Source organism: Crinia signifera, chromosome 12 (assembly GCF_055691185.1).
Source record: "Crinia signifera chromosome 12, ASM5569118v1, whole genome shotgun sequence".
Lineage (NCBI taxonomy): Eukaryota > Metazoa > Chordata > Amphibia > Anura > Myobatrachidae > Crinia > Crinia signifera.
In genome coordinates this window covers 5,317,820-5,344,724 of record NC_139228.1, presented here as the reverse complement: position 1 = coordinate 5,344,724, position 26,905 = coordinate 5,317,820, and the positions used below count along the sequence as shown (strand labels likewise).

Below are 26,905 nucleotides of genomic sequence, written 5' to 3'. Positions count from 1 at the left end.
ATGAGGTGGGCACACGCTGCCATGTGAGACCATGAGTATAGGGGGTATGAGGTGGGCACACGCTGCCATGTGAGACCATGAGTATAGGGGGTATGAGGTGGGCACACGCTGCCATGTGAGACCATGAGTATAGGGGGTATGAGGTGGGCACACGCTGCCATGTGAGACCATGAGTATAGGGGGTATGAGGTGGGCACACGCTGCCATGTGAGACCATGAGTATAGGGGGTATGAGGTGGGCACACGCTGCCATGTGAGACCATGAGTATAGGGGGTATGAGGTGGGCACACGCTGCCATGTGAGACCATGAGTATAGGGGGTATGAGGTGGGCACACGCTGCCATGTGAGACCATAAGTATAGGGGGTATGAGGTGGGCGCACGCTGCCATGTGAGACCATGAGTATAGGGGGTATGAGGTGGGCACACGCTGCCATGTGAGACCATGAGTATAGGGGGTATGAGGTGGGCACACGCTGCCATGTGAGACCATGAGTATAGGGGGTATGAGGTGGGCACAGGCTGCCATGTGAGACCATGAGTATAGGGGGTATGAGGTGGGCGCACGCTGCCATGTGAGAGCATGAGTATAGGGGGTATGAGGTGGGCGCACGCTGCCATGTGAGACCATGAGTGTAGGGGGGTATGAGGTGGGCGCACGCTGCCATGTGCGACCATGAGTATAGGGGGTATGAGGTGGGCGCACGCTGCCATGTGAGACCATGAGTATAGGGGTATGAGGTGGGCGCACGCTGCCATGTGAGACCATACGTATAGGGGGTATGAGGTGGGCGCACGCTGCCATGTGAGACCATGAGTATAGGGGGTATGAGGTGGGCACACGCTGCCATGTGAGACCATGAGTATAGGGGGTATGAGGTGGGCACACGCTGCCATGTGAGACCATGAGTATAGGGGGGTATGAGGTGGGCACACGCTGCCATGTGAGAGCATGAGTATAGGGGGTATGAGGTGGGCACACGCTGCCATGTGAGAGCATGAGTATAGGGGGTATGAGGTGGGCACACGCTGCCATGTGAGAGCATGAGTATAGGGGGTATGAGGTGGGCACACGCTGCCATGTGAGACCATGAGTATAGGGGGTATGAGGTGGGCACACGCTGCCATGTGAGACCATGAGTATAGGGGGTATGAGGTGGGCACACGCTGCCATGTGAGACCATGAGTATAGGGGGTATGAGGTGGGCACACGCTGCCATGTGAGACCATGAGTATAGGGGGTATGAGGTGGGCACACGCTGCCATGTGAGACCATGAGTATAGGGGGTATGAGGTTGGCACACGCTGCCATGTGAGACCATGAGTATAGGGGGTATGAGGTGGGCACACGCTGCCATGTGAGACCATGAGTATAGGGGGTATGAGGTGGGCACACGCTGCCATGTGAGACCATGAGTATAGGGGGTATGAGGTGGGCGCACGCTGCCATGTGAGACCATGAGTATAGGGGGTATGAGGTGGGCACACGCTGCCATGTGAGACCATAAGTATAGGGGGTATGAGGTGGGCGCACGCTGCCATGTGAGACCATGAGTATAGGGGGTATGAGGTGGGCACACGCTGCCATGTGAGACCATGAGTATAGGGGGTATGAGGTGGGCACACGCTGCCATGTGAGACCATGAGTATAGGGGGTATGAGGTGGGCACAGGCTGCCATGTGAGACCATGAGTATAGGGGGTATGAGGTGGGCGCACGCTGCCATGTGAGAGCATGAGTATAGGGGGTATGAGGTGGGCGCACGCTGCCATGTGAGACCATGAGTGTAGGGGGGTATGAGGTGGGCGCACGCTGCCATGTGCGACCATGAGTATAGGGGGTATGAGGTGGGCGCACGCTGCCATGTGAGACCATGAGTATAGGGGGTATGAGGTGGGCGCACGCTGCCATGTGAGACCATACGTATAGGGGGTATGAGGTGGGCGCACGCTGCCATGTGAGACCATGAGTATAGGGGGTATGAGGTGGGCACACGCTGCCATGTGAGACCATGAGTATAGGGGGTATGAGGTGGGCACACGCTGCCATGTGAGACCATGAGTATAGGGGGTATGAGGTGGGCACACGCTGCCATGTGAGACCATGAGTATAGGGGGTATGAGGTGGGCACACGCTGCCATGTGAGACCATGAGTATAGGGGGTATGAGGTGGGCACACGCTGCCATGTGAGACCATGAGTATAGGGGGTATGAGGTGGGCACACGCTGCCATGTGAGACCATGAGTATAGGGGGTATGAGGTGGGCACACGCTGCCATGTGAGACCATGAGTATAGGGGGTATGAGGTGGGCACACGCTTCCATGTGAGACCATGAGTATAGGGGGTATGAGGTGGGCACACGCTGCCATGTGAGACCATGAGTATAGGGGGTATGAGGTGGGCACATGATGCCATGTGAGACCATGAGTATAGGGGGTATGAGGTGGGCACACGCTGCCATGTGAGCATGAGTATAGGGGGTATGAGGTGGGCACACGCTGCCATGTGAGAGCATGAGTATAGGGGGTATGAGGTGGGCACACGCTGCCATGTGAGACCATGAGTATAGGGGGTATGAGGTGGGCACACGCTGCCATGTGAGACCATGAGTATAGGGGGTATGAGGTGGGCACACGCTGCCATGTGAGACCATGAGTATAGGGGGTATGAGGTGGGCACACGCTGCCATGTGAGACCATAAGTATAGGGGGTATGAGGTGGGCACACGCTGCCATGTGAGACCATGAGTATAGGGGGTATGAGGTGGGCACACGCTGCCATGTGAGACCATGAGTATAGGGGGTATGAGGTGGGCACACGCTGCCATGTGAGACCATGAGTATAGGGGGTATGAGGTGGGCACACGCTGCCATGTGAGACCATGAGTATAGGGGGTATGAGGTGGGCACACGCTGCCATGTGAGACCATGAGTATAGGGGGTATGAGGTGGGCACACGCTGCCATCTGAGACCATGAGTATAGGGGGTATGAGGTGGGCACATGATGCCATGTGAGACCATGAATATAGGGGGTATGAGGTGGGCACACGCTGCCATCTGAGACCATGAGTATAGGGGGTATGAGGTGGGCGCACACTCTGCCATGTGAGACCATGAGTATAGGGGGTATGAGGTGGGCACATGCTGCCATGTGAGACCATGAGTATAGGGGGTATGAGGTGGGCACATGATGCCATGTGAGACCATGAGTATAGGGGGTATGAGGTGGGCGCACGCTGCCATGTGAGACCATACGTATAGGGGGTATGAGGTGGGCGCACGCTGCCATGTGAGACCATGAGTATAGGGGGTATGAGGTGGGCACACGCTGCCATGTGAGACCATGAGTATAGGGGGTATGAGGTGGGCACACGCTGCCATGTGAGACCATGAGTATAGGGGGTATGAGGTGGGCACACGCTGCCATGTGAGACCATGAGTATAGGGGGTATGAGGTGGGCACACGCTGCCATGTGAGACCATGAGTATAGGGGGTATGAGGTGGGCACACGCTGCCATGTGAGACCATGAGTATAGGGGGTATGAGGTGGGCACACGCTGCCATGTGAGACCATGAGTATAGGGGGTATGAGGTGGGCACACGCTGCCATGTGAGACCATGAGTATAGGGGGTATGAGGTGGGCACACGCTGCCATGTGAGACCATGAGTATAGGGGGTATGAGGTGGGCACACGCTGCCATGTGAGACCATGAGTATAGGGGGTATGAGGTGGGCACATGATGCCATGTGAGACCATGAGTATAGGGGGTATGAGGTGGGCACACGCTGCCATGTGAGAGCATGAGTATAGGGGGTATGAGGTGGGCACACGCTGCCATGTGAGAGCATGAGTATAGGGGGTATGAGGTGGGCACACGCTGCCATGTGAGACCATGAGTATAGGGGGTATGAGGTGGGCACACGCTGCCATGTGAGACCATGAGTATAGGGGGTATGAGGTGGGCACACGCTGCCATGTGAGACCATGAGTATAGGGGGTATGAGGTGGGCACACGCTGCCATGTGAGACCATGAGTATAGGGGGTATGAGGTGGGCACACGCTGCCATGTGAGACCATGAGTATAGGGGGTATGAGGTGGGCACACGCTGCCATGTGAGACCATGAGTATAGGGGGTATGAGGTGGGCACACGCTGCCATGTGAGACCATGAGTATAGGGGGTATGAGGTGGGCACACGCTGCCATGTGAGACCATGAGTATAGGGGGTATGAGGTGGGCACACGCTGCCATGTGAGACCATGAGTATAGGGGGTATGAGGTTGGCACACGCTGCCATGTGAGACCATGAGTATAGGGGGTATGAGGTTGGCACACGCTGCCATGTGAGACCATGAGTATAGGGGGTATGAGGTGGGCACACGCTGCCATGTGAGACCATGAGTATAGGGGGTATGAGGTGGGCACACGCTGCCATGTGAGACCATGAGTATAGGGGGTATGAGGTGGGCACACGCTGCCATGTGAGACCATGAGTATAGGGGGTATGAGGTGGGCACACGCTGCCATGTGAGACCATGAGTATAGGGGGTATGAGGTTGGCACACGCTGCCATGTGAGACCATGAGTATAGGGGGTATGAGGTTGGCACACGCTGCCATGTGAGACCATGAGTATAGGGGGTATGAGGTGGGCACACGCTGCCATGTGAGACCATGAGTATAGGGGGTATGAGGTGGGCACATGATGCCATGTGAGACCATGAGTATAGGGGGTATGAGGTGGGCACACGCTGCCATGTGAGACCATGAGTGTAGGGGGGTATGAGGTGGGCACACTCTGCCATCTGAGACCATGAGTATAGGGGGTATGAGGTGGGCACATGCTGCCATGTGAGGACTTCCGGCGATGATCTCATCCACACAGAGATAATAGCACATGGCTGGGCAGCTCCCACACTGGCTGCACACCTGTACCACCACGTCCACCTGCTCATTACCAGAGTACACACAATCAATCTCTCATGATAACTGTGCTGTGTAACATCCATCCGATTTGATGGTGCGTTATCTGTAACACTGAAGCAGAAGTGCACATGTCACAGGGATGAGAAGTGGGGGTTCTCTGGGACCCCTATAGGACACACGGGACAACGCACAGAAGGATATTTGGACTGTCCTCTTCCTCCCAGTCTCCTGGCTTTGATATTAGGGAAGATCTCTCGGATGATCTTCCCAAAGTTGGCTACGCTGAGAGGCCGCCCGCAGAGGTTGTCACAGTAGCGCCTATGGGGAGAGAGACATAGCGAGTGACGTGAGGAGTCGGGGGTCTTACCTGGCCCCACAGCTCCCTCACTACTTACTTGTAGGCGTCATACACATCCTGTTTGGGCAGACACGTGTCTGTATGTTCTTCCAGGTGGTTCCGGATCCACGTACACGCATGCATGTGTTCTGCCGTGGTCACAGAGCTCACATCCAGGCTGCTGGAAGACAGAAGGTCACATTTACTGTGTGGAGAGTTTGGTGTAGAGGACGGGGGTCTATGTACGAAGCCCAGACGAGTGATAATGTAGCAGCCAATCAGGGACTGGGAATGACACGTCTATACAGATATGGAACACGCCTCCCTTACAGACCACACGCAGCCACATACTGCTCTGTACACCCCACCTATCACTTCCCTGCACAGCAGGCCTGGCCCAACTACAAGTCCCAGCATGCTTTGCCACATTTCTTCTATTAGAGAATGCTAAAAGTGCAGCAAGGCATGCTGGGATGTGTAGTTTCACAACAGCTGGCCTGCCGTAAGTGGTTTGGGTGTTATATTGAAGATAGGTGTTGCTATGAACAATCTATTATCCTCTAGAAGGTGCTAAATAAATAAGGAGACTCTGATTGGTTGCATGTCCCCCTGAGAGCAGCACCATTAGATGTTACCTGTGTATTACAGCTGCAGTGCCCTGTGACCCAGTGCTGCGCACACTGCAATACGGGCAGAAAACAATACCACACTCCCGGGCTGGGTACCTTTTCTCAGGGCCGCTAGGTCCTGGCGGAAGCTGGAGGTACAGGTAGAGCTTGTCATAGTCAGACAACTTCTGAACATCGCCCTGTGGGGTGAGACAGACGGGGTGCAGGGTCAGAGGGCGTACAGACAGACGCCAAGGCAGACAGACAATATGGCTGCTACCTACCAGGATACTGTCCACTTTACTCTGTACGGATTTCCTGTTGGAACAGAAGGTGACACTATTAGACTGTAAGCTCCATGGGTCAGGGCAGCATTTATACCATTAGATGTTAGAATTCCAGAAACAAGAATGTAATAAAACGTGACTGTGAGCTCCTTGGGTCAGTCCCCACGATATCCTGAGTGTTGCCCATATTCAGGTACTAGAACAACACTGTGTTTGCGCCATTCATACGATGCTACATTTCCTCTCGCTGTGCTGCTCCTCTGCCTCCGGCTCCCATCTTAGTGTCTTCCTATTATATTCCATTACATTGTCTGTCCTTTTGCTGTAGCACACTAATGTCCTGAGATAGCAGCAGCTGGAGGGACAGCTAATCCTACAGTAGGTACGCGGCAGTTCTATGTGTGAGCCCTGCCCCAATAGTCCCTCCAGCCACATCCTACACCTAGTACCCTCCCCTGATCTACCAGGCTAGTATATGGGGCCTACAGATCTATCTCTCACCATCCTACCGGATGGTGAGAGATAGATGTGCCGGAGACTTGTGACATGAGCATGCAGATCTCACAGGTCAGGACCTCTCGTGGCGATGACCCACATACACCTATACCGGTCCTACTGACATATATACAGTGGTATGTCTATATAACCTCCCTGTCCTCTTCTCCTCATACATTATGGCTCAGGGGTACAATGATGTAAGTTCTCGGTGGGGTTAGATTGGTACCTCCAGCTTCCTCTTATCTTATTTCCTTCTTACATCAGTTGTGACATCCCTACTGCTTCCATAATTCTGTAACTGCCCTTACAGGTCTATCGCTGTCACTGCCGTCTCTGTTCCCTCATAGCGTCTGATCCTCTCTGCAGTGTAAAGCCCTGTACACACGCTTCGATTTTGCCCTTTTCGACTCGATTTTGCTTATAGAAGCAGAATCGAATCCCCATCGAATGGTTTTTAGGACACTTTCGATCTGCATTCGATTCGATGTGCGCTCCCGTTTTCTCAAAATCGAAGAAAAATCTACTGTGCAGCCAAGGAAATATCGAATTCGATCCAGTAAATCGAATGTGTACACTATACTTTGAATGTAAATCGAATTCGATATCTAATGCAAAAGTACAGATCTAATGCCAAATTGAATGGGAAGATCTAATGCCAGATCTGATAGAAAATCAAATCTAACATCTAAAGCAAATCGAAGTGTGTACACTGCTTAAGTTAAGGGGTGTACACACGCTTCGTTTTTGCCAAGTTTTCAATTAGATTTTGCTTATAAAAGCAAAATCGAATGTTTTTTAAGATGCTTTCGATCTGCATTCAATTCAGTGCGCACTCGAAAGTGAAAGCAAAGGCCAAATCAAAAGGGGGTGGAATAGGGGAAATCGAATCGAAAGTAAATCGACACGTGTGTACACACCTTAAGCTTCCATAGGGAGGCCTTAGAACTTAGCATTATCCACCCTCCCCCCCAATGCGATAGAATCTCAGATTAGTGCCCATAGAGTAAGCTGCCCACCCATGGGCAGAGCCAGATAGGGTGCCTTTGCTATGGGGCCCATAAGCTTAGGTATCCCCGGACACAGCTCATGTACTTGCATATCAAGTTACAAATTTGTCTGCAAAGCAAGTATAATCTGAACTGGATAGCACTCCACTGTTATGTAATATGAACTGGAACCACCATAGTATGGCATACTACTACGAGCAGAGTGCACTGTAATGTGGTGTAATAAGAACAGAGGGCACTACTGTGATATAATATGGACAAAGGGCACTGCAATGTGGGTCAATATGAACAGAGGGCACTGCAATGTGGTGCAGTATGAACAGAGGGCACTGCAATGTGGTGCAGTATGAACAGAGGGCACTAATGTGGTGCAGTATGAACAGAAGGCACTGCAATGTGGTGCAGTTTGAACAGAGGGCACTGCAATGTGGTGTACTATGAACAGAGGGCACTGCAATGTGGTGCAATATGAACAGAGGGCACTGCAATGTGGTGCAATATGAACAGAGGGCACTGCAATGTGGTGCAGTATGAACAGAGGGCACTGCAATGTGGTGCAGTATGAACAGAGGGCACTGCAATGTGGTGCAGTATGAACAGAGGGCACTGCAATGTGGTGCAGTATGAACAGAGGGCACTGCAATGTGGTGCAGTATGAACAGAGGGCACTGCAATGTGGTGCAGTATGAACAGAGGGCACTGCAATGTGGTGCAGTATGAACAGAGGGCACTGCAATGTGGTGCAGTATGAACAGAGGGCACTGCAATGTGGTGCAGTATGAACAGAGGGCACTGCAATGTGGTGCAGTATGAACAGAGGGCACTGCAATGTGGTGCAGTATGAACAGAGGTCATTGCAATGTGGTGCAGTATGAACAGAGGTCATTGCAATGTGGTGCAGTATGAACAGAGGTCATTGCAATGTGGTGCAGTATGAACAGAGGGCACTGCAATGTGGTGCACTATGAACAGAGGGCACTGCAATGTGGTGTAATATGAACAGAGGGCACTGCAATGTGGTGCAGTATGAACAGAGGTCATTGCAATGTGGTGCAGTATGAACAGAGGTCATTGCAATGTGGTGCAGTATGAACAGAGGGCACTGCAATGTGGTGTAATATGAACAGAGGGCACTACAATGTGGGGTAATATGAACAGAGGGCATAGTAATATGGCATAATAAACAGAGAGCATAGTTATGTGGTATAATGTGAATGGGGGCATTGTGAGGTGGTGTCATATAAATTGGGAGCATTAAAATGTTTCACTGTATGAACTGTGGGCACTACAGTGTGGCATAAAGGCAACTGGAGGCACTACATTATGGTATAAAATTATCTACAGCCACTTTGTTGTGGCATAATATGTACTGGGAGCACTGTGTGGCATAATGTTAGATGGCAGCACTACACTGTGACATTGTGAACTAGAGCATTATTATGGGATGTACAAAGAACTTCTGCAGAGGCATGGGGGAATTTACAGTGACATAGTAACTAAAGTGGATAAAAGACGTTTGTCCATTAAGTTCAACGGGTTTCTTTACAGAACTTATTTTGGAGTGGAGTCTAGATGTGATTTCCCCAACTGGGAGTATTCGCGGTGACTTTTAGGCTACCTGTGATTATGTTGGCAATGGTTTTCCCTCTGCCCCCCTTACTAAACCATAACATGGTGGTTAGAACTCTAAATGTTGTTGTCCATTAAGTACTTGTCCAACATTTTCCTAAATTGTGTCTGCCAACACCACCTGATCTGGCAGTGAGTTCCACACCTTCACTGTCCTTCCTTCTGAGGGTAAGCAATCTCCTCTCCTCCTCGTGCCCTGGTTACTGACCCTAAAGTAAAGAGGATGCCTGACAGATCCTTATATTGCCCCAATATATTTGTGCATGGAAAGCCTGTCTTCTCCTAAAAGTCTTTAATCAAGCGTAAACAATCCCAATGTGGCTAATCTGTCCTCATAGCTCAAGGACCGTTATTAGCTTGGTCGCCCTTCTCTGGACCTTTTATAGTTATACAATGTTCTTTTGGTACTTGTTTCCTAGCACGGTGCCCATCGAATCGCATACCACAAGCCATACGATGGTATGCAATGTTACGCGATGGCAGCCGATGTTATTCAATTTTAAATTGTTTACCATCGCATTGTATGCCAATGTATGCTATATACAATGGTATACGATTTAAAATTGTATAAGCACCCTAATGGGTGTTTTCAATGTTAAATGGCCCCCCTATAAGATAATTAATTGTATAAGCACCGTAATGGGTGCTTACAATGTTAAAAGCACCCGCACGCCACCCCCACTATCAACGCCAACTCGAAGCGTGGCGAGCGGCGGTGGTACGCGTCCTCCGACCTTTTCATACCCCCACGTCGGCGTGGAGTTGATTTTATATAGTGTGGCGAGCCACCGAGCCCGAAGCGTGGCGAGCGCACGCGGAATATGTTTAGTAATCCGCGTCACCTCGCCACACTATATAAAATCAACTCCACGCCGACGTGGATAGTCGGGGTATGAAAAGGTCGGAGGACGCGTACCGCCGCCGCTCACCACGCTTTGGGTTGGTGTTCATAGTGGGTGTGGTGTGGGGGTGCATTTAACATTGTAAGCACCCATTAGGGTGTTTATACAATAAAAAATCGTATAGGGGCTTATACAATTTAAAATCGCATCGCATGCGGGCATATGGCATGGGCATATGGCATACAACTTTATATCATGGGCACCATGCTAGGAAACAAGTACCGTCCTTTTTGTTGCATGGAGCCCAGAATTGCATTCCAAATTCTAGATGAGGCCTAACCAATGCCTTGTAGAGTGACATCCCTAGTGTCCATGCCCGTCATACAGGCTAGTATCCTATTCGCTATTATCCTATATGGGTACATAATAAGATGACTTTCTGCGTCCTCACGTGATGCGGTTTCGGAGTTTCTGTAGGAGGTTACTCGGTTCTGTCTCCTGGGTGTCTACAGCTGTCAGTCCTCCCTTCTTTGCTATCTTTTCATAGAATACGTCCTCTGCCATTCCCTCCTGCGTACAGGACCTGTGATACAGGGGGGAACCGTGATCAGCATCTCACCCGTCATTACCCCGACACCCCCCTCTGCCATTCCCTCCTGCGTACAGGACCTGTGATACAGCGGGGGACCGTGATCAGCATCTCACCCTTCATTACCCTGACACCCTACCATCTGCCATTCCCTCCTGTGTACAGGACCTGTGATACAGCGGGGAGCCGTGATCAGCATCTCACCCTTCATTACCCTGACACCCCCCCTCTGCCATTCCCTCCTACGTACAGGACCTGTGATACAGCAGGGAACCGTGATCAGCATCTCACCCTTCATTACCCTGACACCCCCCCTCTGCCATTCCCTCCTACGTACAGGACCTGTGATACAGCAGGGAACCGTGATCAGCATCTCACCCTTCATTACCCCGACACCCCCCCTCTGCCATTCCCTCCTACGTACAGGACCTGTGATACAGCAGGGAACCGTGATCAGCATCTCACCTGTCATTACCCTGACACCCTACCCTCTGCCATTCCCTCTTGTGTACAGGACCTGTGATACAGGGGGGAACCGTGATCAGCATCTCACCCTTCATTACCCCGACACCCCACCCTCTATAATTCCCTCCTGCGTACAGGACCTGTGATACAGCGGGGAGCTGTGATCAGCATCTCACCCTTCATTACCCCGACACCCCCCCTCTGCCATTCCCTCCTGTGTACAGGGGGGAACCGTGATCAGCATCTCACCCTTCATTACCCCGACACCCCACCCTCTATCATTCCCTCCTACGTACAGGACCTGTGATACAGCGGGGAGCTGTGATCAGCATCGGTGCTGTTATCCCTGGATACCCGGGCAGGGGGCGCTGTTACCCCTCGATGCCTGGGCAGGGGGTGCGGTTACTCGGGGCAGGTGGCGCTGTTACCCCTAGATGCCCAGACAGGGGGTGCGGTTACCCGGGACAGTTGGCGCTGTTACCCCTGGATGCCCAGGCTGCAGACGCTGTTACTTCTGTATGCCCGGGCAGGGGGACTTACCCCTGGATGCCCGGGCAGGGGGCGCTGTTACCCCTGGTTGCCTGGGCAGGGGGCGCTGTTACCCTTGGATGCCCAGGCAGGTGGCGCTGTTACCCTTGGATGCCCAGACAGGGGGCACTGTTACCCTTGGATGCCCAGGCAGGGGGCACTGTTACCCTGGATGCCCAGGCAAGGGGCACAGTTACCCCTGGATGCCTGGACAGGGGGCGCTGTAACCCTTGGATGCCTGGGCATGACCGTACAGCCACAGTATGACTCCCCTGAGTACCTCTCGGCCCATGGCGCCACCCCCGGGGAGGAGTACAGTTACCCGGTGACCTCAAACTCAGGTATGTCGCCCCCTCACGAGTTCCCGCCCACCCGTGACACCTGCATGTCGCGATATTAGGTGACAGGCGGCGCCTGAGGACAGGGAAACAGCCGCCGCCCGGGTGACCCGTCCCCGGAGCCCCAGGCCCTGTCACGCCGCGGAAATTCCCGGCAATCACCTACCGCCGCCACGGGAGCCTCCGCCGATATCTTTTTTCTAATTGGCTGAGGGAGCCGCGAGCCTTCGTCCTGAAACGAAATTCCATTGGCTGCGGCGACGAAACTTGCACGGAAACGGAAAAATTCTGGCTTCTGATTGGCTAGTGCTCGGTCTCTCGCTTGGTAACGACTCACCGATTGGTCCAAGCTCTGAGGCGCTCAGAAAGGGTGTGTGCATTGTGTAACAACATTCAAGGGTGGTTGAGCGGCAGTAGAGTAGATAGGCCACGCCCCCTTCTTACATGAGCAGAGCCCGGAAATGATGATGGCCAATAGGTGGCCGGGTAGGCGGGTACAAAGACTGGGGAGGGGAAGGGGAGCCGAGGGCTGGTTGCTTGCTGCACACTGCCTGTGTCACTGACACACACACATTGGAGAGGGAACAATACGGAACTGTTATACTTTGTTCGTGTTACACCAGTTGCAAGCTCTTGGGGACAATATCATGTTCTGGCACCCATCACAACCTCCAGTTCTGACCTGGCATGAGGTGGCACTACCCATGTATATAAGAGGGCAGAGACGGTACTACCATTGGTGCAGCAGCTTGTATGCATAGCGTGGGGTCCAAATGATACTTTTGCACCTGGGCCGACCACTCACAAGTTCTGCCACTACAATAAGGGTCTGTAACTAGAAGGGTGTATTGCCAAGCCATCCTGTTAGATACCCTATTCTGTAATTACACGTGGCAGTATTGGCATGTAGCTAGTACAATGTAGGTAAAGATGCCAGGTCCAACTATGGTGGTAGTGGATAATGGTTCTAGGCTGGGCACCAGGGCCACATTTTGGAAACGACTCCCGTAGGCCTTTCTCTGCGCTCAGAATTTGGCCTTGTCCCCGATGGACGGGGGCGAATGGTTTCAGCGAGTTTCACACTCGCCGAGCTGTTTGCTCCATAGCGGGTGGGCAGAGGGCGGACGTAGGGGACGTAATGGGCATGCTTACAATAACAGTGGGTTTGCCCATGCAAATGCAGGCACGTCGATGCCTGTGTGGGGCAGATGCCCCCAATTCAGCACAAAGCGGGCACTGGAAAAATCAGTCCAGGCTTACTTTTCTTAGTGAAGGCAGGAGAAATCAATCAATGGTGAGCGACCATTGATGGTTTCTCCTCCTGTTTGCTAGGTTGTGAACATACCCAGCCTAGCAATCAGGCCTGAATCAGGCCCAATATACGCTGCAGCTTCCATGTTGTCTGCTACACAGATGACAAAGCTGATTTTGCTGTCTGTATCAGTCCTGTGCTATACTGCCATCTAGTGATGTACTGTGGGTATAGCACTGCACCAGGGCTTAGTATAGAATATAAATGCCATACCATCTTATAGAGGCCTCCTGTATGTAGGCACATCTGGGCACCGCTGCAGCGAGAGGGGAGGATGCCCTCCTGCAACACTAGTGCAGAAGTTGTCCCATTGTCACCATAAGAGTGCAGTTACCCCCCCTCCCTGTACTGAACCGCGCTCCCCCCAGTGACAATTCCCAGGATATATACTATATAGCCTTATTGTCTCTCGTGTCCTGTATTGCCGGTTTCCCTATTACCACGTGTGCTGGAGGCACCTTCCCTGCACCCACTACTCCTGAAGCGGGAATTAGGGGTGATCGCCCTTTATGCTGTGTGGCCTGTAAGCGACCAGCAGGAGCTGCAGTGTAAATACATAGTTATGGCGTCAGCGGGCAGCACATTCCTGTGGTTGATGGTTATACCGCCTGTGGAGCACAGGGCACACTGTCAGTGCAGCTATGTGGTATAATGTGACAGTCACACTGTGTAGGTAAGAGGGCACGGACGCCTGTCCCCAGGGTTGGGCCCATCCATGTGGTATAATGTGACAGTCACACTGTGTAGGGAAGAGGGCACGGACGCCTGTCCCCAGGGTTGGGCCCATCCATGTGGTATAATGTGACAGTCACACTGTGTAGGCACGGACGCCTGTCCCCAGGGTTGGGCCCATCCATGTGGTATAATGTGACAGTCACCCTGTGTAGGTAAGAGGGCACGGACGCCTGTCCCCAGGGTTGGGCCCATCCATGTGGTATAATGTGACAGTCACACTGTGTAGGGAAGAGGGCACGGACGCCTGCCCCAGGGTTGGGCCCATCGTGGTATAATGTGACAGTCACACTGTGTAGGTAAGAGGGCACGGACGCCTGTCCACAGGGTTGGGCCCATCCATATGGTATAACGTGACAGTCACACTGTGTAGGTAAGAGGGCACGGACGCCTGTCCACAGGGTTGGGCCCATCCATGTGGTATAACGTGACAGTCACACTGTGTAGGTAAGAGGGCACGGACGCCTGTCCCCAGGGTTGGGCCCATCCATATGGTATAATGTGACAGTCACACTGTGTAGGTAAGAGGGCACGGACGCCTGTCCCCAGGGTTGGGCCCATCCATGTGGTATAATGTGACAGTCACACTGTGTAGGTAAGAGGGCACGGACGCCTGTCCCCAGGGTTGGGCCCATCCATGTGGTATAATGTGACAGTCACATTTGGTAGGTAAGAGGGCACGGACGCCTGTCCCCAGGGTTGGGCCCATCCATGTGGTATAATGTGACAGTCACACTGTGTAGGTAAGAGGGCATGGACGCCTGTCCCCAGGGTTGGGCCCATCCATGTGGTATAATGTGACAGTCACACTGTGTAGGTAAGAGGGCACGGACGCCTGTCCCCAGGGCTGGGCCCATCCATGTGGTATAATGTGACAGTCACACAGTGTAGGTAAGAGGGCACGGACGCCTGTCCCCAGGGTTGGGCCCATCCATGTGGTATAATGTGACAGTCACACTGTGTAGGTAAGAGGGCACGGACGCCTGTCCCCAGGGCTGGGCCCATCCATGTGGTATAATGTGACAGTCACACTGTGTAGGTAAGAGGGCACGGACGCCTGTCCCCAGGGTTGGGCCCATCCATGTGGTATAATGTGACAGTCACACTGTGTAGGTAAGAGGGCACGGACGCCTGGCCCCAGGGTTGGGCCCATCCATGTGGTATAATGTGACAGTCACACTGTGTAGGTAAGAGGGCACGGACGCCTGTCCCCAGGGTTGGGCTCATCCATGTGGTATAATGTGACAGTCACACTGTGTAGGTAAGAGGGCACGGACGCCTGTCCCCAGGGTTGGGCCCATCCATGTGGTATAATGTGACAGTCACACTGTGTAGGTAAGAGGGCACGGACGCCTGTCCCCAGGGTTGGGCCCATCCATGTGGTATAATGTGACAGTCACACTGTGTAGGTAAGAGGGCACGGACGCCTGTCCCCAGGGCTGGGCCCATCCATGTGGTATAATGTGACAGTCACACTGTGTAGGTAAGAGGGCACGGACGCCTGTCCCCAGGGTTGGGCCCATCCATGTGGTATAATGTGACAGTCACACTGTGTAGGTAAGAGGGCACGGACGCCTGGCCCCAGGGTTGGGCCCATCCATGTGGTATAATGTGACATTCACCCTGTGTAGGTAAGAGGGCACGGACGCCTGTCCCCAGGGTTGGGCCCATCCATGTGGTATAATGTGACAGTCACACTGTGTAGGTAAGAGGGCACGGACGCCTGTCCCCAGGGTTGGGCCCATCCATGTGGTATAATGTGACAGTCACACTGTGTAGGGAAGAGGGCACAGACGCCTGCCCCAGGGTTGGGCCCATCCATGTGGTATAATGTGACAGTCACACTGTGTAGGTAAGAGGGCACGGACGCCTGTCCCCAGGGTTGGGCCCATCCATGTGGTATAATGTGACAGTCACACTGTGTAGGTAAGAGGGCACGGACGCCTGTCCCCAGGGCTGGGCCCATCCATGTGGTATAATGTGACAGTCACACTGTGTAGGTAAGAGGGCACGGACGCCTGTCCCCAGGGTTGGGCCCATCCATGTGGTATAATGTGACAGTCACACTGTGTAGGTAAGAGGGCACGGATGCCTGTCCCCAGGGTTGGGCCCATCCATGTGGTATAATGTGACAGTCACACTGTGTAGGTAAGAGGGCACGGACGCCTGTCCCCAGGGTTGGGCCCATCCATGTGGTATAATGTGACAGTCACACTGTGTAGGTAAGAGGGCACGGACGCCTGTCCCCAGGGTTGGGCCCATCCATGTGGTATAATGTGACAGTCACACTGTGTAGGTAAGAGGGCACGGACGCCTGTCCCCAGGGCTGGGCCCATCCATGTGGAATAATGTGACAGTCACACTGTGTAGGTAGGAGGGCACGGACACCTGTCCCCAGGGTTGGGCCCATCCATGTGGTATAATGTGACAGTCACACTGTGTAAGTAAGAGGGCACGGACGCCTGTTCCCAGGGCTGGGCCCATCCATGTGGTATAATGTGACAGTCACACTGTGTAGGTAAGAGGGCACGGACGGCTGTCCCCAGGGTTGGGCCCATCCATGTGGTATAATGTGACAGTCACCCTGTGTAGGTAAGAGGGCACGGACGCCTGTCCCCAAGGTTGGGCCCATCCATGTGGTATAATGTGACAGTCACACTGTGTAGGTAAGAGGGCACGGACGCCTGTCCCTAGGGTTGGGCCCATCCATGTGGTATAATGTGACAGTCACACTGTGTAGGTAAGAGGGCACGGACGCCTGTCCCCATGGTTGGGCCCATCCATGTGGTATAATGTGACAGTCACACTGTGTAGGTAAGAGGGCACGGACGCCTGTCCCCAGGGTTGGGCCCATCTATGTGGTATAATGTGACAGTCACACTGTGTAGGTAGGAGGGCACGGACGCCTGTCCCCAGGGTTGGGCCCATCCATGTGGTATAATGTGACAGTCACACTGTGTAGGTAAGAGGGCGTATAATGTGACAGTCACACTGTGTAGGTAAGAGGGCGTATAATGTGACAGTCACACTGTGTAGGTAAGAGGGCACGGACGCCTGTCCCCAGGGTTGGGCCCATCCATGTGGTATAATGTGACAGTCACACTGTGTAGGTAGGAGGGCACGGACGCCTGTCTCCAGGGTTGGGCCCATCCATGTGGTATAATGTGACAGTCACACTGTGTAGGTAAGAGGGCACGGACGCCTGTCCCCAGGTCTGGGCCCATCCATGTGGTATAATGTGACAGTCACACTGTGTAGGTAAGAGGGCACGGACGCCTGTCCCCAGGGTTGGGCCCATCCATGTGGTATAACGTCACAGTCACACTGTGTAGGTAAGAGGGCACGGACGCCTGTCCCCATGGTTGGGCCCATCCATGTGGTATAATGTGACAGTCACACTGTGTAGGTAAGAGGGCACGGACGCCTGTCCCCAGGGCTGGGCCCATCCATGTGGTATAATGTGACAGTCACACTGTGTAGGTAAGAGGGCACGGACGCCTGTCCCCAGGGTTGGGCCCATCCATGTGGTATAATGTGACAGTCACACTGTGTAGGTAAGAGGGCACGGACGCCTGTCCCCAGGGTTGGGCCCATCCATGTGGTATAATGTGACAGTCACACTGTGTAGGTAAGAGGGCACGGTCGCCTGTCCCCAGGGTTGGGCCCATCCATGTGGTATAATGTGACAGTCACACTGTGTAGGTAGGAGGGCACGGACGCCTGTCCCCAGGGTTGGGCCCATCCATGGTATAACGTGACAGTCACACTGTGTAGGTAAGAGGGCACGGACGCCTGTCCCCAGGGTTGGGCCCATCCATGGTATAACTTGACAGTCACACTGTGTAGGTAAGAGGGCACGGACGCCTGTCCCCAGGGTTGGCCCCATCCATGTGGTATAATGTGACAGTCACCCTGTGTAGGTAGGAGGGCACGGACGCCTGTCCCCAGGGTTGGGCCCATCCATGTGGTATAACGTGACAGTCACACTGTGTAGGTAAGAGGGCACGGACGCCTGTCCCCAGGGTTGGGCCCATCCATGTGGTATAACGTGACAGTCACACTGTGTAGGTAAGAGGGCACGGACGCCTGTCCCCAGGGTTGGGCCCATCCATGTGGTATAATGTGACAGTCACACTGTGTAGGTAAGAGGGCACGGACGCCTGTCCCCAGGGCTGGGCCCATCCATGTGGTATAATGTGACAGTCACACTGTGTAGGTAGGAGGGCACGGACGCCTGTCCCCAGGGTTGGGCCCATCCATGTGGTATAATGTGACAGTCACACTGTGTAGGTAGGAGGGCACGGACGCCTGTCCCCAGGGTTGGGCCCATCCATGTGGTATAATGTGACAGTCACACTGTGTAGGTAAGAGGGCACGGACGCCTGTCCCCAGGGTTGGGCCCATCCATATGGTATAACGTGACAGTCACACTGTGTAGGTAAGAGGGCACGGACGCCTGTCCCCAGGGTTGGGCCCATCCATGTGGTATAATGTGACAGTCACACTGTGTAGGTAAGAGGGCACGGACGCCTGTCCCCAGGGTTGGGCCCATCCATGTGGTATAATGTGACAGTCACACTGTGTAGGTAAGAGGGCACGGACGCCTGTCCCCAGGGTTGGGCCCATCCATATGGTATAACGTGACAGTCACACTGTGTAGGTAAGATGGCACAGACGTCTGCCCCAGGGTTGGGCCCATCCATGTGGTATAATGTGACAGTCACACTGTGTATGTAGGAGGGCACGGACGCCTGTCCCCAGGGTTGGACCCATCCATGTGGTATAATGTGACAGTCACACTGTGTAGGTAAGAGGGCACAGACGCCTGCCCCAGGGTTGGGCCCATCCATGTGGTATAATGTGACAGTCACACTGTGTAGGTAAGAGGGCACGGACGCCTGTCCCCAGGGTTGGGCCCATCCATGTGGTATAATGTGATAGTCACACTGTGTAGGTAGGAGGGCACGGACGCCTGTCCCCAGGGTTGGGCCCATCCATGTGGTATAATGTGACAGTCACACTGTGTAGGTAGGAGGGCACGGACGCCTGTCCCCAGGGTTGGGCCCATCCATGTGGTATAATATGACAGTCACACTGTGTAGGTAGGAGGGCACGGACGCCTGTCCCCAGGGTTGGGCCCATCCATGTGGTATAATGTGACAGTCACACTGTGTAGGTAAGAGGGCACGGACGCCTGCCCCAGGGTTGGGCCCATCCATGTGGTATAATGTGACAGTCACACTGTGTAGGTAAGAGGGCACGGACGCCTGTCCCCAGGGTTGGGCCCATCCATGTGGTATAATGTGACAGTCACACTGTGTAGGTAGGAGGGCACGGACGCCTGTCCCCAGGGTTGGGCCCATCCATGTGGTATAATGTGAGTCACACTGTGTAGGTAAGAGGGCACGGACGCCTGGCCCCAGGGTTGGGCCCATCCATGTGGTATAATGTGACAGTCACACTGTGTAGGTAAGAGGGCACGGACGCCTGTCCCCAGGGTTGGGTCCATCCATGTGGTATAATGTGACAGTCACACTGTGTAGGTAAGAGGGCACGGACGCCTGTCCCCAGGGTTGGGCCCATCCATGTGGTATAATGTGACAGTCACACTGTGTAGGTAAGAGGGCGTATAATGTGACAGTCACACTGTGTAGGTAAGAGGGCGTATAATGTGACAGTCACACTGTGTAGGTAAGAGGGCACGGACGCCTGTCCCCAGGGTTGGGCCCATCCATGTGGTATAATGTGACAGTCACACTGTGTAGGTAGGAGGGCACGGACGCCTGTCCCCAGGGTTGGGCCCATCCATGTGGTATAATGTGACAGTCACACTGTGTAGGTAAGAGGGCACGGACGCCTGTCCCCAGGGCTGGGCCCATCCATGTGGTATAATGTGACAGTCACACTGTGTAGGTAAGAGGGCACGGACGCCTGTCCCCAGGGTTGGGCCCATCCATGTGGTATAACGTCACAGTCACACTGTGTAGGTAAGAGGGCACGGACGCCTGTCCCCATGGTTGGGCCCATCCATGTGGTATAATGTGACAGTCACACTGTGTAGGTAAGAGGGCACGGACGCCTGTCCCCAGGGCTGGGCCCATCCATGTGGTATAATGTGACAGTCACACTGTGTAGGTAAGAGGGCACGGACGCCTGTCCCCAGGGTTGGGCCCATCCATGTGGTATAATGTGACAGTCACACTGTGTAGGTAAGAGGGCACGGACGCCTGTCCCCAGGGTTGGGCCCATCCATGTGGTATAATGTGACAGTCACACTGTGTAGGTAAGAGGGCACGGTCGCCTGTCCCCAGGGTTGGGCCCATCCATGTGGTATAATGTGACAGTCACACTGTGTAGGTAGGAGGGCACGGACGCCTGTCCCCAGGGTTGGGCCCATCCATGGTATAACGTGACAGTCACACTGTGTAGGTAAGAGGGCACGGACGCCTGTCCCCAGGGTTGGGCCCATCCATGGTATAACGTGACAGTCACACTGTGTAGGTAAGAGGGCACGGACGCCTGTCCCCAGGGTTGGCCCCATCCATGTGGTATAACGTGACAGTCACCCTGTGTAGGTAGGAGGGCACGGACGCCTGTCCCCAGGGTTGGGCCCATCCATGTGGTATAACGTGACAGTCACACTGTGTAGGTAAGAGGGCACGGACGCCTGTCCCCAGGGTTGGGCCCATCCATGTGGTATAACGTGACAGTCACACTGTGTAGGTAAGAGGGCACGGACGCCTGTCCCCAGGGTTGGGCCCATCCATGTGGTATAACGTGACAGTCACACTGTGTAGGTAAGAGGGCACGGACGCCTGTCCCCAGGGCTGGGCCCATCCATGTGGTATAATGTGACAGTCACACTGTGTAGGTAGGAGGGCACGGACGCCTGTCCCCAGGGTTGGGCCCATCCATGTGGTATAATGTGACAGTCACACTGTGTAGGTAGGAGGGCACGGACGCCTGTCCCCAGGGTTGGGCCCATCCATGTGGTATAATGTGACAGTCACACTGTGTAGGTAAGAGGGCACGGACGCCTGTCCCCAGGGTTGGGCCCATCCATATGGTATAACGTGACAGTCACACTGTGTAGGTAAGAGGGCACGGACGCCTGTCCCCAGGGTTGGGCCCATCCATGTGGTATAACGTGACAGTCACACTGTGTAGGTAAGAGGGCACGGACGCCTGTCCCCAGGGTTGGGCCCATCCATGTGGTATAATGTGACAGTCACACTGTGTAGGTAAGAGGGCACGGACGCCTGTCCCCAGGGTTGGGCCCATCCATGTGGTATAATGTGACAGTCACACTGTGTAGGTAAGAGGGCACGGACGCCTGTCCCCAGGGTTGGGCCCATCCATATGGTATAACGTGACAGTCACACTGTGTAGGTAAGATGGCACAGACGTCTGCCCCAGGGTTGGGCCCATCCATGTGGTATAATGTGACAGTCACACTGTGTAGGTAGGAGGGCACGGACGCCTGTCCCCAGGGTTGGACCCATCCATGTGGTATAATGTGACAGTCACACTGTGTAGGTAAGAGGGCACAGACGCCTGCCCCAGGGTTGGGCCCATCCATGTGGTATAATGTGACAGTCACACTGTGTAGGTAAGAGGGCACGGACGCCTGTCCCCAGGGTTGGGCCCATCCATGTGGTATAATGTGATAGTCACACTGTGTAGGTAGGAGGGCACGGACGCCTGTCCCCAGGGTTGGGCCCATCCATGTGGTATAATGTGACAGTCACACTGTGTAGGTAGGAGGGCACGGACGCCTGTCCCCAGGGTTGGGCCCATCCATGTGGTATAATATGACAGTCACACTGTGTAGGTAGGAGGGCACGGACGCCTGTCCCCAGGGTTGGGCCCATCCATGTGGTATAATGTGACAGTCACACTGTGTAGGTAAGAGGGCACGGACGCCTGCCCCAGGGTTGGGCCCATCCATGTGGTATAATGTGACAGTCACACTGTGTAGGTAAGAGGGCACGGACGCCTGTCCCCAGGGTTGGGCCCATCCATGTGGTATAATGTGACAGTCACACTGTGTAGGTAGGAGGGCACGGACGCCTGTCCCCAGGGTTGGGCCCATCCATGTGGTATAATGTGAGTCACACTGTGTAGGTAAGAGGGCACGGACGCCTGGCCCCAGGGTTGGGCCCATCCATGTGGTATAATGTGACAGTCACACTGTGAAGGTAAGAGGGCACGGACGCCTGTCCCCAGGGTTGGGCCCATCCATGTGGTATAATGTGACAGTCACACTGTGTAGGTAAGAGGGCACGGACGCCTGTCCCCAGGGTTGGGCCCATCCATGTGGTATAATGTGACAGTCACACTGTGTAGGTAAGAGGGCACGGACGCCTGTCCCCAGGGTTGGGCCCATCCATGTGGTATAATGTGACAGTCACACTGTGTAAGTAAGAGGGCACGGACGCCTGTCCCCAGGGTTGGGCCCATCCATGTGGTATAATGTGACAGTCACACTGTGTAGGTAGGAGGGCACGGACGCCTGTCCCCAGGGTTGGGCCCATCCATGTGGTATAATATGACAGTCACACTGTGTAGGTAGGAGGGCACGGACGCCTGTCCCCAGGGTTGGGCCCATCCATGTGGTATAATGTGACAGTCACACTGTGTAGGTAAGAGGGCACGGACGCCTGCCCCAGGGTTGGGCCCATCCATGTGGTATAATGTGACAGTCACACTGTGTAGGTAAGAGGGCACGGACGCCTGTCCCCAGGGTTGGGCCCATCCATGTGGTATAATGTGACAGTCACACTGTGTAGGTAGGAGGGCACGGACGCCTGTCCCCAGGGTTGGGCCCATCCATGTGGTATAATGTGAGTCACACTGTGTAGGTAAGAGGGCACGGACGCCTGGCCCCAGGGTTGGGCCCATCCATGTGGTATAATGTGACAGTCACACTGTGAAGGTAAGAGGGCACGGACGCCTGTCCCCAGGGTTGGGCCCATCCATGTGGTATAATGTGACAGTCACACTGTGTAGGTAAGAGGGCACGGACGCCTGTCCCCAGGGTTGGGCCCATCCATGTGGTATAATGTGACAGTCACACTGTGTAGGTAAGAGGGCACGGACGCCTGTCCCCAGGGTTGGGCCCATCCATGTGGTATAATGTGACAGTCACACTGTGTAGGTAAGAGGGCACGGACGCCTGTCCCCAGGGTTGGGCCCATCCATGTGGTATAATGTGACAGTCACACTGTGTAGGTAGGAGGGCACGGACGCCTGTCCCCAGGGTTGGGCCCATCCATATGGTATAACGTGACAGTCACACTGTGTAGGTAAGAGGGCACGGACGCCTGTCCCCAGGGTTGGGCCCATCCATGTGGTATAATGTGACAGTCACACTGTGTAGGTAAGAGGGCACGGACGCCTGTCCCCAGGGCTGGGCCCATCCATGTGGTATAATGTGACAGTCACACTGTGTAGGTAAGAGGGCACGGACGCCTGTCCCCAGGGTTGGGCCCATCCATGTGGTATAACGTCACAGTCACACTGTGTAGGTAGGAGGGCACGGACGCCTGTCCCCAGGGTTGGGCCCATCCATATGGTATAACGTGACAGTCACACTGTGTAGGTAAGAGGGCACGGACGCCTGTCCCCAGGGTTGGGCCCATCCATGTGGTATAATGTGACAGTCACACTGTGTAGGTAAGAGGGCACGGACGCCTGTCCCCAGGGTTGGGCCCATCCATGTGGTATAATGTGACAGTCACACTGTGTAGGTAAGAGGGCACGGACGCCTGTCCCCAGGGTTGGGCCCATCCATGTGGTATAATGTGACAGTCACACTGTGTAGGTAAGAGGGCACGGACGCCTGTCCCCAGGGTTGGGCCCATCCATGTGGTATAATGTGACAGTCACACTGTGTAGGTAGGAGGGCACGGACGCCTGTCCCCAGGGCTGGGCCCATCCATGTGGTATAATGTGACAATTACATTCTTTCACTCCTGATATTCCTGCAAATAATGTCTCTGTCGCGGGTGTGGTATAACACACCGACAGTCGGGATTACGACAGTCATTAGCCTGACGTCGGAATCCTGACTGCACAGCGGGGGGAAAACAACGAAGCCCCTTGCGTGCTCCCTGCGCTCACCACGTAGCGGGCACAGTGGCTCGCTGCGTTTGCCACCTATTTTATTCTCCCTCTATGGGAGCAGTCGGGATTCCGTCATCAACGTAATGACTGTTGGAATCCCGACTGTCGGTGAGTAGTCCGGCACCCTCTGTCCCAGCGGGATAACCCATCAAACGTGAGCGATAATGTCTGGCCACAGCCCGCCCAGGCGGCACCCATAATGGCGCATCCATACTGAGGCCCAGGCAGGTGTTCGAGCAGCGCAGGGGATGCATATAGTGTTGGTCGCAGGAGAGCACGGGTAGGCCAGCAAGAGACTGTAGTGTGGCCCTTTTCGGGCAGTCATGTAGAGAAGATGTGGTACCGAGGTATAACTACACAGGCCTGTAATGGGTTGTGCTGGGGCATGTCACCGTAGAACAGGCTGATGTACCAGAGCAGTTCTAGCCTCATGCAGGACCCCCGGGGTAAGTAGTAATCTGCCTCTATAGCCATAGCCCTGATGCCAGTGCCAGCAGTTGGGTCTATATAGCAGGACCTGTCCTCCATTACCTTACAGGATACAGAGTTGGCGCGAGTGTCTGTAACGGGATGTATTGTGGGTGGTCAGGGCACAGCAGTTATCGGTGGCATGGCGACGGGAGGTTTTCACCCACAGTACGTGTGCGCCAGCTGCTGAATAAAACACAGCAGGGTGCTATGTACTAAGCCTTGCAGAGAGATAAAGTAGCAACCAACCAGCTCCTAATTGTCATTTTGCACAGCCTGTTACATGGCAGCTAGGAGCTGATTGGCTCTCTGCAAAGCTTAGTACATAGAGGACTATGGCCCTTATTCTGATTGAGTCAGACAGCTGATGTTTGGTTTCTGCGCATGTGCGAACGCCTCGCACGTCCGAACACGGCGTGAGTTCCGTGCAGAAAACAATCGGTCGGAACCATCCTAGCAGGGGGTGGAGAGGGGCGTGAAGGGCTGTTTGGGCTCATTACCATATGCGTACGCCCCGCGTTTCATGGGCGTTCCCATGAAAATGCTGGGCGTACGTATGGTAATCCGGCCGTGACGCACGTGTGGGGGGGGGCGGACAGCTGACATAGACGGATGCCAGCTGCTCGCCCATATCCAGGGCTGTCTTTTCGTATGAGCTTAATGGACACTTGTCCAGGGGCCCCAGGTGTGTAAGGGCCCTATGCTGATAGCTGAGGGCCCCTTTTTCCAGGGATACCTGAATTTTGAAAATTAGGGAACTGGAGATATCCAACTTCAAAGCAGTCCACATCCGGCCTGTTAATGGCACTTCCCAGTCATATTTCTCAGGTTCTGTCTGACAAGGTTTTTCTGAGAGTAAATCCCAACAGCTGGGACTCTCCCCTTTCTGGGGACACTAGCGGCTTGTCTCTATCATGCCCAGAACCAGAGATATCAGCCTTCCAGCAGCCGGTCCCTGCTCCAGCTCCAAACGTCTGGTGTACAGTTTTATATTTTTGTCAATGGATTGTTCTGGCTCCTGATCTCTGATCCCCAAGTCCCCAGCACCTCCTGAAAGTTGGGACTCAAGGTTTTTATACTAGTGAAGGCTAAGGGGCCCATTTATCAAGCAATATTTGCGGCTAAATCCCCGAAAACCGGTTACTTAACCGCAAATATTAAGTATCACTGAAATGTATTAAAGGGGGACCGGAGCAGGAATCTCCAATCCCTGCTGCGATCCCCCCTGCAACGCCACCGGCCGCATCCCCCATAGGTTTCTATGGGGGATGCAAAGCTGCATGATTTATCAACGTTGTGCAGCCCAGCATCGCACCCCTGGGCTATCGCCATTCTGATATGGTGATAGCCCATTGTAGCCTATGGCTACACATTGCAACTGCCCGAGCAGGCAGTGCGGTAAGAGGGGTCAGCGGGGGTCAGCGCATAACCGCGCATGCGCAGACCCCCCGGCTTCTGGGTCAGGGCTTCGCAGGGACGGGATCCTTTCAGAGCCCTGTTCCTGTGCCCTTAACCTTCATACATTCCACGGGTATGATCGCATTTTACAATGCGATCCTGGGCGGTAATATTCCGCCATTGTAAATGCGATCTTGATAAATGCGCCCCTAAGAAATCTATTTCCAGATAATGGCGATATCTGCAGTCAAACAAGCTGCCCTTCCACCGGAAAATGACGAATATTAATCCCACTCCATTATCCAACCCACCCCCTACCTCCCTGGAAGTCATTTACAAGGGACCCTTCATTCAGCTCAGTGCCCCCTTCACACGTTCGTGTTCTCCCTCCCACCACCTGTGCAGTAAAGGAGTAATTAGCAGAAGTTACTGCTCCAGGTCCTACATGTTGAATGGAAGATAGAGCACCCCCTGCCACCCGTGGGACATCAAACCTGCTGCTGATAGCACCCCCCACCCCTAGGAGGGGAGAATGGGTAAGGGCCCCAGTGCATTGCTTTGCCCAGGGGCCCACACTGCTGTTAAGATGGCCCTGCCCATATCCCTGCTTTCATGGTCTGGAGCACTCGGTGCTGCCTAACCACCCGGTCCATCATTCGATGGTCGGCGACCATCGGAGGATGGGGGAGGTTCCCACAGATGGAGGAGGTGTTCACACAAAACATCCACTCGCGGTTCGTTCGGTCGGCGTCTTACCGCATTCGGGCGGTGTAAGCGATCCGTACGGTAGGCGGGGCTAAGAACACTCGGT

The 26,905-nt window shown here is 54.3% G+C and overlaps 1 protein-coding gene across 9 annotated transcripts in view; it reads right to left on the bottom strand.

Annotated features, from left to right (window-relative positions):
- RFX5 (regulatory factor X5) overlaps positions 1-12,369 on the bottom strand; it is a 32,465-nt gene extending 20,096 nt beyond the window's left edge. Inside the window, exons 1-6 of one of the 9 annotated variants that reach the window (XM_083167776.1) lie at positions 12,226-12,369; positions 10,591-10,722; positions 6,161-6,194; positions 5,994-6,076; positions 5,327-5,449; positions 5,133-5,249 (exon numbers count right to left, since the gene is read on the bottom strand). In XM_083167776.1, the coding sequence (XP_083023902.1) occupies positions 5,133-5,249; positions 5,327-5,449; positions 5,994-6,076; positions 6,161-6,194; positions 10,591-10,722; positions 12,226-12,308 (572 nt within the window). In that variant the 5' untranslated portion in view covers positions 12,309-12,369. The other 8 variants (XM_083167777.1, XM_083167779.1, XM_083167781.1 and 5 more) reach the window with 8 other exon arrangements.
- Positions 12,370-26,905: the final 14,536 nt, after the last annotated feature.